The following is an 11,838-nucleotide window of genomic DNA, read 5'->3' on the forward strand; positions in this document are numbered from 1 at the left end:
ACCTTCCTCCTACTCAGGACCTCACCTCCCCTAAAGCACCATCTGTTTCCACGGAATTATCTGAATCTAAGGGTTTTAATGGAAAATCCATCCCTCTCTTTTTTATTAGGACAACAACAAGGAATACCATTTACTGTTTGAACAGACCCATTTTCTCCTGTTACATGTTAGAGCACCCCAGTTTATCTTAGGATACCAGCACCCCCTTGCTCTCAGCCACTCCGGTCTTCTAGTATCTGTGTGATTTGGGTGGAGCTGACTCCATTGTTATTTCCAGGGACAGGCATGTGACTCATCTGAAGTATCTGAGCCCTACCTGGGACTTTTGGCGTCAGTGACTGGGTGAAGAGTCCTCTTTCCCTCTGGTACTTAAACCCAGTGTGATGGAAGACCAGGGGTCTTCCTGTAGACACAGCCTGTTGGCTTAATCTGAAGCCACACTGGTCTTGAACTCTTTGGTCACATATTGGATTGATAACTCTTTAGCTATTTATTGTGCTCATGCATTTGTAAGTAAAGGAGTACTAGAGCGGGTCACTCCAGTAAAAACTGGGCTTCCAAGCACAGTGCTGGGCACAGAGTTAGATGCAGAAGTTATCAGACTTTTAGCAGAAGGAAGTGGATCTGAGCTTTCTTTATCACACTGGAAGGACATATAGGCCAGTTCTAGTCCCCAAAGGGTGTGCTTGTTGGGCAGGGACAACAGAAGTGAGAGGAGCCTAGAGGTGGGTGGAGATGGAGCCTGCAGCCAACCACAACTGTTCTCCTGGAGAAAGTGGCATTTATCAAAGCTGTTTCATGTGGCTGAATGCAGCAGCTAGAGAGGCCTCAACTGAAGTGGTAGCTGGGCCAGTGCAGTAAAGGTGGTAGCAGGTGCAGTGAAGGCTGCACTGCAGAGGTGGCCCAAATGTTTAGGCCAGACTGTGTGCGAGACTGCCTGGTGGCTCCTACATCACTTCCCAGCCAAGGTCAAGAAACTGTGGAGGGAGGGAGCAGCTCACCTCCCAGCTCCAAGGACTTTCAAGTTATTTCCTTTGGTGAAAAGCTGCCATCTGTTGAGCACCAACTAAGTGCCTGATAATCTTCTAGGACCTTTCAATAAATTTGCCTATTGACAGATAGATTGATATTTAATGTTAATACGACGGCTAGAGCTCAAAACGTGGAAACAAGCCAGACGCAAGGACGTGCACATGGTATGATACCAGGTGTATGAGGTTCAGAAAAAACAAAACTCATCTATGGGGACAGATGTCAGAACAGTGGCTGCTGAGCCAGGAGACTGTCAGTTGAAGGAGAAATGGTGTGGACAATTCTTTGAATGATGGAAATGGCCAATATCTTCACTGGGTTTGTCCTCATATGCATTCATAACAATCACTGATGTGAACTCAGAAGTGTATGCATTTCACTGTGTAAATTTTCCTTCAATTAAGAAAAATTTATGTGAAAATCACGTTTATCTATTGAGTAACATACAGTATGTTACCACTTTGTAAAAAAGTAAAGGTTAATGTATGTCTTCTCTTAGATAGCACCCACTCCGAGCTCCCAGCTCCGAGCTCCGAGCTCCAAGCTCCAAGCTTCTCCGTCTGAGGCGCGTGAGCTGGTGTGTGCACGTACCCTGGCGCCATCCCGCAGGTGCACACACGCCTTAGCATGCAATCACTCGTGCGCATACACGAGCAGGCATACACATACAACACCAGACAGATTCCCACGCCCCTCCCCCGCCACACAGCCGCCAAGCGTCCGTTGCCTAGGAACCACGAGTGTTTGGATTCAGGACAGCCTCGCGAAGGCAGTGGTTGGAGGACACTTGGCGGGAACGTCCGACGACGTGGACGCTTTTCTCAAGCGCACCAGGTAGATCTCTCACCCGCAGCAATGTCTTCCTGGATTACAGAGCTTGGCTCAGGCGTGGGCCATTCCCTGGGGCAAGTGGGTGGCAGTGTGGCTTCCCTCACTGGCCACCTTTCCAACTTGACAAAGGATAAGCCAATGAAGGGCAAGGAGAGAGTGAAAGCATTCCCTAACTCTGGCAGAAAGGAAATGGAAGCCATTTGGTCAAACCCAAGATCAGAGACTGAGAGACTTCAGAACCTCTATAATGAACTAAAAGAGAAGTATGACGCCTCAGAACTTCAACTAAAGCAGCAATCTACAAGTTACCGACTTCAATTCCAACAGAAGGAGGTAGAGATCAGACTACTGAAAGCAAGACAGACTGCGCTACGGGCTCAGGTGCTGCAGCTGCAGTCAGCCGCTCCGTCAGTCCACTCCGGAGCTGGAGGGGGACCGGCAGCCACTGCACCACCTTCATTCCTCTATGGTACCAGTCATCATGCTGCAGCTTTTCATGACGATGACATGGACTTTGGTGACATCATTTGGTCACACCAAGAAATAAACAGATTATCCAATGAAGTTTCAAGACTTGAGTCTCAAGTTGGTCATTGCAGGCATATTGCTCAGACTTCTATGGCACCAGGAACCAAGAGCTCTGGTTCAAGTGAGGTCTACAACCTCCAAAACACCATCAAGGAGCTGGAGCAGAAGCTAAGTCAGGCAACTGATAACCATCAGCGTGAAACAGCAGTGTTGCAGGATGCCCATAAACAGAAATTGAGAGAAATAAGACGTCAGCATCAACGAAAATTAACTGAGTATGAAGAACGCATTCAAGAACTTGAACACCTCTTAGAGCAAGGTGCCTCAGGAGTCCCTGATCACTCTAAAGTGGAAGAGATGGAAAACACTATACAGGTTCTCCAAAGTGAAGAAGTTGAGTCTGCCAAAAAAATTGAAGAACTGGAGTCTGCAGTAAAAGACATCAGGATCAAATTATCTTGTGCAGACAGGCAGAAACAAGAAGCTATACAGGACATTCTTTCGATGAAAGATCAGCTATCGACACAACAAAAGGAAGGAGACAGCATCATCACTAAACTCAAGCAAGATCTAGAGAAAGAACAAAAGAGAGTTTGTCAACTTGAACACGACAAAAAGAACATGATGGAGGAGTTGCAGGAACAGAAAGAGATATTTATTCAAAGTGTACTGCAACTCGATCATTTCCAATTAACCCAGAAGAGGCTTGAGGAGAAACTTCAAGAATTAATAAATCTGTTAAATAAGTCAGAAAAAAAAATAACTCAGACATCCAGAAGGAGAACTTTGCCCTGAAGGAAAGGATTAGACAAACTGAGGCGGCGCTTTCTTCAGTCAGGAATGAGGCCACTCAGCCTCTTCATCAAGACTCTGAGAATAATTTTAAGGATGACTCGCTGAAAGAAAGCAAAGCTGAAGGAAAATTGGACAAAGTCCTAATGAAAAACCTCTTCACTGGGCATTTTCACACCCCCAAAAATCAACACCATGAAGTCTTAGGATTAATGGGAAGCCGCCTGGACATCAAAAGGGAGGAAATGGATCAGATTTTGAAGGAAGACCAGGGTGGTGTGACCAGTTAGATGAGTGGCTGGCTTGGAGGAGGATCAAGAAGTGGCCCCAACACAATCCTGAGACCAAATTGTCAAGCAATGAGTAAAAATTATTTTCACAACTTTTTGTTAAATTTCTAGAAGCAAAATCACTATTGTACATTCCACTACCAAAGGTTTCTGTGTGATATGTAACGTCTAAAGTCACCAGAAAAGATAAACTAAGTTAAATTCCCTTCATCACTTAGATCTTGTATAACAAGTTTCAATCCTTGAAGGCTCTGTTTTAATATACTTTGGGCTGTATTAAATTGTATCTGGGACATCACTGGGTCCCTATTTTTGAAGCCAATTTTTAAGTGTCAAAGACTTAATTGTACTTCATTACTCATGGTGTCAGAGCCTCCATGCCCACTATAGGATGTTTTAGGGAACTGGATGCTTTGACCATGGGGACTTCAGGCAAGACAGGAGTTCTAATGGTTAATGTAGGGCATACCAATTGGTCCTCTTTTATATTCAGTAACTCCCTTGTGATTATAATGGGTAATATTTTTTTTAATTTAGTGAGAACTCATGTAGAAGTATAATTTATTCCCAAGTATTGAGTAAATCCAAGAAGGTTTGCCAACATTTAGCAGATGTTAAAGTTAATTAAGAACTTATGTTGTAGAAGCACAAAAGTCAATCAGCACTCTTTTATTTTTTTGCTGTATGAATATTTTAGTAAATTTTAGATTTCCAGTTGAGTCGAATTGTGGACATTTGTTCCAATTCGTTGTTTTTGTTTGTTTTCTCCCTCATTATCCAGGTTCCTTTCTTTTTTTATTCTTCCTTTTTGTTTATTTCTCAGTTTGTATTCTGCATGATTCAGGAGCATGCATTTATCCTGCTCCTATTCATCAGTTTTTTTCTCTAGAGAGCATCAAATAAATATGGTCACGGATATGGGCCTCTCCTTAGCAATAGTTGTATGGTTTAAGAACTCTGGGCTTAAGTCAGTTTGAATTAACGACTTCACTGTGCTACAGGGGTGCCATGGGAATTTATTCCTATAATTTGTTATTCTAAGGTTTTGAACTTCATAAATTTTAGAATCACCATGTCAAGTTCTATGAATATTTTTATTTGGATTATGATGGGTATGGTTTTGAATCTAGAGATCAATTTTGGGGTATCTGTACTGAGTTCACACTTGTAATGTACCTAGAAAAGTATATAGACCATAGTAAGTGTCCAAAAAGTCTCAGCCATTGTAGCTGTCTTTACAATACTGTGTCTTTCTATCCAAGATCTTGGTGTATTTCTTTATGCCTCTACGCCTTCTTTTTTTGTCTTGCAAAAACATTTCTCTTGCCCATTTTAAAATTAGATTGCTTATTTTCTTTTTACTTAGTTTTAAGAGTTCTTCGTATATTTTGAATAGAAGTCCTCAATCAGGTATGTGTTGTAAATATTTTCTTTAAGTCTGTGGCTTGCCTTTCATTCTCTTAAAGGTGTTGTTCATAGAAATTTTTAATTTCAGTGAATTCCAGTTTTTCAGTTTTGTCTTTCATGGATTGTGTGCTTTTGGTGTTTGTCTAACTATCGTATATCTTCTCATATGTTATCTTCTAGAATTTGCAGAGTTCTACATTTAACATATAGATGTATGATCCCTTTTGAAACAGTATTTGTGAAAAGTGTAAGGTCTGTGTCCAGTTGTTCCAGGACTTTTGGTTGAAAAGTCTATCATTTCTTCATTTAATTGTCTTTGCTCTTTTGTCAAAAACCAGTTAACTCAAAATGTGTGGAACTATTTCTGGGCTTCCCTATTTGGTACCATTCATCTATTTGTCTATTCTTTCACCAGTACCACAATGTTTTGATGGTATATAAGGAAACAATGAGCTTTTGAATGTTCTACCTTTTTCATACAACCTTGGTATAATTGGTTAGTAGATGTAGGATTTTTTTTTTTTTAATTTCTTTGGGATTTTCTACATAGACAATCGTGATCTGTGAACAAAAAGTTTGTTTTATTTCTTTCAAATGTTTGTGATTTTTCTTATTATGTAGATCTTCCAGTATGATGCTGAATAGATGTGGTGAGAGGGGACATATTTCCCTTATTCTTAGGAGAAAAGCATCTAATTTCTGACCATTAAGTTAATGCTGTTGTTGTCAGGTGCCGTCGAGTTGGTTCTGACTTATAGTGACCCTAAGTTAATGTCAGTTGTAGGTTTTTTACAGATGTTCTTAATCAAGCTGTGAAATTTCCCATCTACTGCTAGCTAAGAGTTTTTATCATGAATGGGTGTTGGATTTTGTCCAGTGCTTTTTCTGCATCTGCTGATATGATCATTGATCTGTCTTCTTTAGTCTGTTATATGGTGAATTACATTAATTGATTTTGTAATACCAGCCTTTCACCCCTGGCATTTATCTCATTTCATTGTCATGTAAAATTATTTTTATACACTGTTGGACTCCATCTGCCAATAGTTTTGTGAGCATTTTGGCAACTATGTTCATGAGAAATATTACTCTGCTGTTTTTTCTTGCTAGTAATGCCTTTGCCTAGTTTTGGCAATGTGATAACACTGTCCTTGTCAAAGAACCACCTTTAGGTTTCATTGATTTTCTCAATTAATTTCTTGCTTTCAATTTTGTCGGTTTCTTCTCTAATTTTTGTTCTCTCTTTTCTTGTGCTTATTTCAGATTTAATTTCTTCTTCTTTTTCTGTTTCCTAAGGCAGAAGCTTACATTTTGGTTTTAGATCTTTCTACTTTTCTAATACATGCACTACCTCTGTTGCAGCTCACAAATTTTAACAAGTTTTGTTGTCATTTTCATTTTGTTCAAAACATTTTAAATTTCTTAAGGGAGTTCTTTGACTCACTTGTTATTTAGAAGTATGCTGTTTAATTTCCAAATATTTGGGGATTTTCTAGCTATCTTTCTGTTAGTGAATTCTAGTGTAATTTCATTGTAATCTGAGAGTATAAGTAGTATGATGGCTATATTTTCAATTTTTTCATGTATCTTCTAGCCCAGGATCAGGTTTGAGAGTTTGAGAAAAATGTGTCTTAGGTTGTTGTTGGATGAAATATTGTATGAATGTTATTTAGATCCAGTTGATTGATGGTGCTGCTCAGTTCAACTTATCTTACTGAACTTCTGTCTGCTGGATCTGTCAGTGACTGATAGAGGGGTGTTCTCCTTGGTGTTATACCTGTTTTAGTCTCACGTATTTTGATGCTCTTTTATTAGACACATAGACATTCAAGATTGTTTATTTTCGTGGAGATTTGATCTTTTTATGATTATGTAATGCTCTTCTTTATCTCTGAAAGTTTTCCTTGCTCTGAAATCTGTTTTGTTTGAAATTAATAGAGCTACTCCAGCTCTCTTTTGATTAGTGTTGCATGGTATGTATACTCCAACCCTTTTTTTAAAAAAATCTATCTGTGTCTTATATTTAAAGTGTGTATCTTGTAAGCAACATAGAAGCGGGGCTCTTTTTTATCAAGTTTTGTAGACTCTGTTTGTGTGTTTAGAACATTCACATTAAAAGTACTTTTTCAGAGTTGTGTAAATATATTGCCCTTTTTTTGGCAACTGTTTTTTCCTTTGCCTTTGTCCTTTGTTTCTCTTTTGTCTTTCATTTTTTTCCTTTTTTCTCTGCTTTTAATTGAGATAGTTCAATAATTTAATTTTCTTCTAATTTTGAGGATGTTAGTTGTTCTCCTTTTCAAAAAATGTTGGAAGGAATTCCTCTGAAGAAAATATAGAGGGAAAGGTTGTAATCATTAAAATGGCGACCAGATGTGTAAAAGGAAGATGGTGGTGGAGAGGGAACAAGAAGTCCAAAAATGGGATACAATCCTGTTCATGCTAGCAAGGTCAGGTGGAAGGCAATTGAGAATCCAGGTGAAAAAATGACAATGTGAACTAAGGTAATAGGAAGGATGGCCACAGAGAGGCAGATTCCAAGTCAAAAGATTCTAAGAAGGCAGAATTGGCAGATCATGATAATAACCTGGTACACAGAACATGAAGGAGAAAGAAGGGGACTAATACATGATTGAATGGGCAAGGTGGTATTCAGTGAACTAGAACAGGGATAAGCAAACTCTTTTATAAAGGCCAGACAGTAAATATTTTAGGCTTCCTGAGCTGTAAGTTCCCAGTCTCAACTAATCAACTGTGCTGCTCTACGTCTTACACTTGTATTATATACACAATATGCAAATGAATGTGTGCCTGTGTTACAACAGAACTTCTGTATAATACAGGCAGTGTACACATTTGGCCTGCAGATTAAAGTTTATCAATTCGTACAGTAGGGGATACAGGAAAAGTCAATTTGAGGATGAAGTTCATGAAGTTAGCAGGACCCTTAAGTGAAGATGGTCATGACGAAGACGGCAAAATCAGTTTAGGGATGAAGAAATGCCAGGGATAGGGATATAAAAGTGGGACTCATCAGTCATGAAGTGCTAGATGTGGGGCTGAGATCAACCAGGGGAATGGTCTGAGAAGACAGCAAACCAACGACCTTTCCCATTTGGAATACAAGGGTGGATGCACAGTGTTACATTAGATGACTATGGTCCTGGAAAAGTAGGAATGTTAAAATCCAATCAGCCTTAATTCGTATTTTTTAAAACAGTGAGCTCCTATTTTTATATTTTATTTTATTTTATTTAAAATAACTTTAATGAGTTTCAAGTTCATAGGTGAAGAATAAAATTACCTTCTGGCTAGAAAATAAGGCATTTCTAAAACAAGTAACATATATGTAAGATAAAATGATAATGTATAAACAAATGTACCCACCCCCATCTCAAGAAGTGGTTCATTACCAGCCGCACTATCAGCTTTTCCTAACATAAGAATTTAGTCTCTAACTAGATAGAGGGCTAGAGAAGGCAGGTTCCGGCGAGATAAAGCTTATAGATATGTGTTCCTGGTCTAATGAAATGTTCTTGTTGTCTTCTTTTTAGTTACCAATATTTAAACATCAAGAGATTTCACATAGAAATCAGCATTCTGGAGTATTATTAAAAATCAGAAGATGTGCTTACACTGCGTCCACATTTACCTTGCCAAGAAGTGGATGGTGTTAAAAGAGCAACTATCTCTTCAAATGGATATGTTTCCAGTAGTTCACCACAGTCCCCACCGCTCCCTATTGTCTCACATCCTTCACCCCTTTTACTCATTTATTTTACCTGTACTTGCACTTGAATTTGTGACCCCTATATACACAATATAATAGTGGTTTCCAACTTTGGGAGTCTAGTCAACATTATTTAAAGTAAATAATTTCACAGACTCTCTCCCTAAGATTACTGAAAGTTGGACAGGTCAACAATCCCTTCCCCACTATTTTGAAATGCAAAAAACTCTGAAACACAAATGACTTTCTGCATCAAATCTAGCAACAAAACTATCTGAACTGACACGAAGCTAGTTATAATCTTGATATATATTCCATTTAGTGTATCTTAAAACACTTCACTATAGTAACAATAACATTTTTGATTATGGGGTGCTACCCAGGCTATTGTGGCTATCTGTGGCTATTGTATAACAATAGCATATGTACATTACTGCTTTTCTAAAGTTTAAAAAAAAAAGTCTGAATTCTGAAACTCATCTTACCAAAGAGTTTGAGATGAGGGACTGTGAACCTCGTGTGCTTTTAGTTTCCATGTTTAAGAAGATAGCACACAGACAGAATCAAATCCATTTTAATGGTTGCAAATGGATTTGTACTTGATGAATTAGTATGACATCTGTCTATATTTAAGAAACAGAAATACAAGGATATATGCAAAGCATATTGTGATTCCTGGACCCCTTACCATTATGTCAAACACAGGAGGGTCTGCACATACCCACTAGGTACAGCTAGAAAAGCAATTCCACCACAGAATAGCATGCTGCCTTCACATATGAAAAGGATGCCATTTGGCCATGTCCTTTTAGGTTTTATTCGATTCTAGTCAAGGATGGGCTTTAACTCCTGTGTAAATACCCTGTTTCACACTCTAGGATTTCACATGACTGTGAACTACAGAAAGCAGCTGTGGAGCATCAGATTCAGAAGGAGAGGCAAAGACGCCACGCCACGCCACACCAGTTGCTCCACCTGGTCTACACAGACTTTGATTGGAACTTACTCAGATTGAAGCAAAGCACAGCAACCTACCTTTCCTCAGAAATACTGCTCAGAGTGACCCTAGAAAAGTCGGAAGAAATCATTGTGAGTAAAAGGAAACGGGAGAGCAGGTTAGTGGACATAGAATGTCACTGCTGGCAAAGTATAGATGATGTTTGGAATCCTCAAATAACATGAGGGCTATGTGATGGAAGAGAGATGAGGTTTGTTCAATGTGGCAACAGGGAATTGTTCCTAGATCAGTGAGTAGAGAGCCATTTAGACTCAGTGAGAGGACGAGCTGTCCCATCATGCAACAGGCTCTATATAGAGGCCGTGTGTCTTCTTCTCCTGGAGAAGATCATTAGATTTCTGTGATCAGTGAGGGGCAGGGAGGAATGTAAAGGACCACAACAAGCCAGGTAACACCTGGGGCAGCCTGGAAAGTGGACGCCCCATCTAGATGGCACAGGTCCAGGTACCGCGTACTTGGTAGGAATGTCAGATATTGCCACATTTTCCAAGATGGTGAAAGAAGCTGGAAATGCAGATTTTCATGTGAAATCTTCTAATTTTTTAAATGTGGGCCAGGACTGTAAGTTATAAAAAGAAAGAAATTCTGAATAATTCAAACACACCATATCTGTGGTCTGCAAGCAACCAGTTCTGAAGTTTTGGCCTTGATAATTCATATATCCAGAACCTGGGAGGACAGGACCATGGTTTCTCATCCTCAGTACTATTGATATTTGTAGCTGGAGAATTCTTAGTTGTTGGGTGGAAGTGGGGCTTACCTGTTACTAAACCATTCTGTGCCTTAGTTTTCTGGCCTGAAAAATATGAATGACAATAATGCCCACCTCATATAGTGGCTGTGAAGATTAAATGACATTTAATATTAGTATAGTACTTACAGCAGTTTCTGGCAAATAGTGGGTGTTACTGTGCTTTGGTGAAATAACTGGATAGATAGGTAAATATTTACAGAAGTGCTGAACACTTGGAGGCACTCTGGTGAAATGAGTGAAACTAAGTGGATTAAACTCAACCTTATTTCTTCTCCAGCTTTCAGTGTATATTGACCAAATCAATGCAAAAACTGTACACTGCAGTACATCTGTCCAAAAAATCAATCCCATCGCCGTCTAGCTGGTTCCAACTCATAACAACCCTATAGGACATAGCAAAACTTCCCCAGAGGGTTTCCAAGGTAGTAATCCTTATGGAGGCAGACTGCCACATCTTTTTCCTGCAGAGGGGCTGGGGGTTCGGACTGCCAACCTCTGGGTTAGTAGCAAATCGCTTTTACTGCTGCCCACCAGGACTCCTTTGTACATCTATAGCAGTGTTGAATTCGAAATAATTTTCCTTTTACCGAGTGCTATTTGCTACAAGAATCTGAAGTGCCATTAAATTGATGACTGTGAAATTCTTCTTTTCAGTATCACCTTAAATTTAAGTTTCTTTATTATTTATTAAATACTGACTCATTTATTATTAGAATATGTTTTTTTTGCTATTCATTGCTAATATTCTTTGCAAGCCTTGCTACTTAAGAAAAAGTATGTTAGTTGTAAAATATTTTAGATACAACAAAAATTACAGAGAAATAGTAAAACTAAAGCATGCCTTTTTTTGACTCTCTCTTGGAGAGTTTTTATACTTTCAGTTCTTCTCTGCCTCAGTTTGACGATGCCCTGTATGTCTTCCTACTTTTAAACTTCGCAAGCGAAGTTTGGACTGGAACTCTGAAAACTCTAAGACTCTTAAGATCTCAACCCATACTGCACATCAGCATGGCCTGTGGACCTTTTCAAAATGACACAGATGCTCAAGACTCAGTCTGGACCCACTGAATCCGAATCATCTAAGACAAGTCCTGGCTGTAGAGACCACACATTAACGTTCAGCTGACTTTCCACGAGAGCTTGTTCACAATGGATTTTCCCTGCTCTGTAACAAACATGCCAACAATTTCATGAGAATCCATGTATGTTTGAAAATATTTTTAAGGACCCACTGCCTTTAATTTCTGTGACTTTATGATCTGCTCTTTCACTGTAATATATTAAACCCTTAAATTTTGTCAATAAGCCATGTTATTAAATGAGACATTCCTGCGTGAATCTTGTGTAAATTACTCTCCTCTTTCTGCCTCAGTTTCCTCATCTTTAATTTGGGAATAATAACGTGAACCTTGCATTGGGTGTGAGGATTAAAAGAGATTAAGTGATACAAACTACTTCT

At 39.2% G+C, this 11,838-nt stretch overlaps 1 protein-coding gene across 1 annotated transcript; it reads left to right on the plus strand.

Moving 5' to 3' along the window:
- The first annotated feature begins 1,887 nt into the window (after positions 1–1,887).
- On the plus strand, positions 1,888–11,447 carry LOC101347584 (thyroid receptor-interacting protein 11-like). Its single transcript, XM_004373461.1, has 3 exons — positions 1,888–3,137; positions 9,486–9,722; positions 11,261–11,447. The coding sequence occupies exons 1-3, from the start codon at positions 1,888–1,890 to the stop codon at positions 11,445–11,447; spliced, it is 1,674 nt and encodes a 557-aa protein (XP_004373518.1).
- Positions 11,448–11,838: the final 391 nt, after the last annotated feature.

The sequence above is a fragment of the Trichechus manatus genome, unplaced genomic scaffold (genome assembly GCF_000243295.1).
Source record: "Trichechus manatus latirostris isolate Lorelei unplaced genomic scaffold, TriManLat1.0 scaffold00024, whole genome shotgun sequence".
Taxonomy (NCBI): Eukaryota; Metazoa; Chordata; class Mammalia; order Sirenia; family Trichechidae; genus Trichechus; species Trichechus manatus.

Bases quoted from the DNA above. Each gene is read 5' to 3' on its own strand.
- LOC101347584 (XM_004373461.1), top strand. From the start codon at position 1,888: ATGTCTTCCTGGATTACAGAGCTTGGCTCAGGCGTGGGCCATTCCCTG. The intron at 3,138-9,485 runs GTCAGAAAAAAA...TTCACACTCTAG, and splicing joins TTAATAAATCTGTTAAATAA to GATTTCACATGACTGTGAAC. The intron at 9,723-11,260 runs GTTAGTGGACAT...TTATACTTTCAG, and splicing joins AAAAGGAAACGGGAGAGCAG to TTCTTCTCTGCCTCAGTTTG.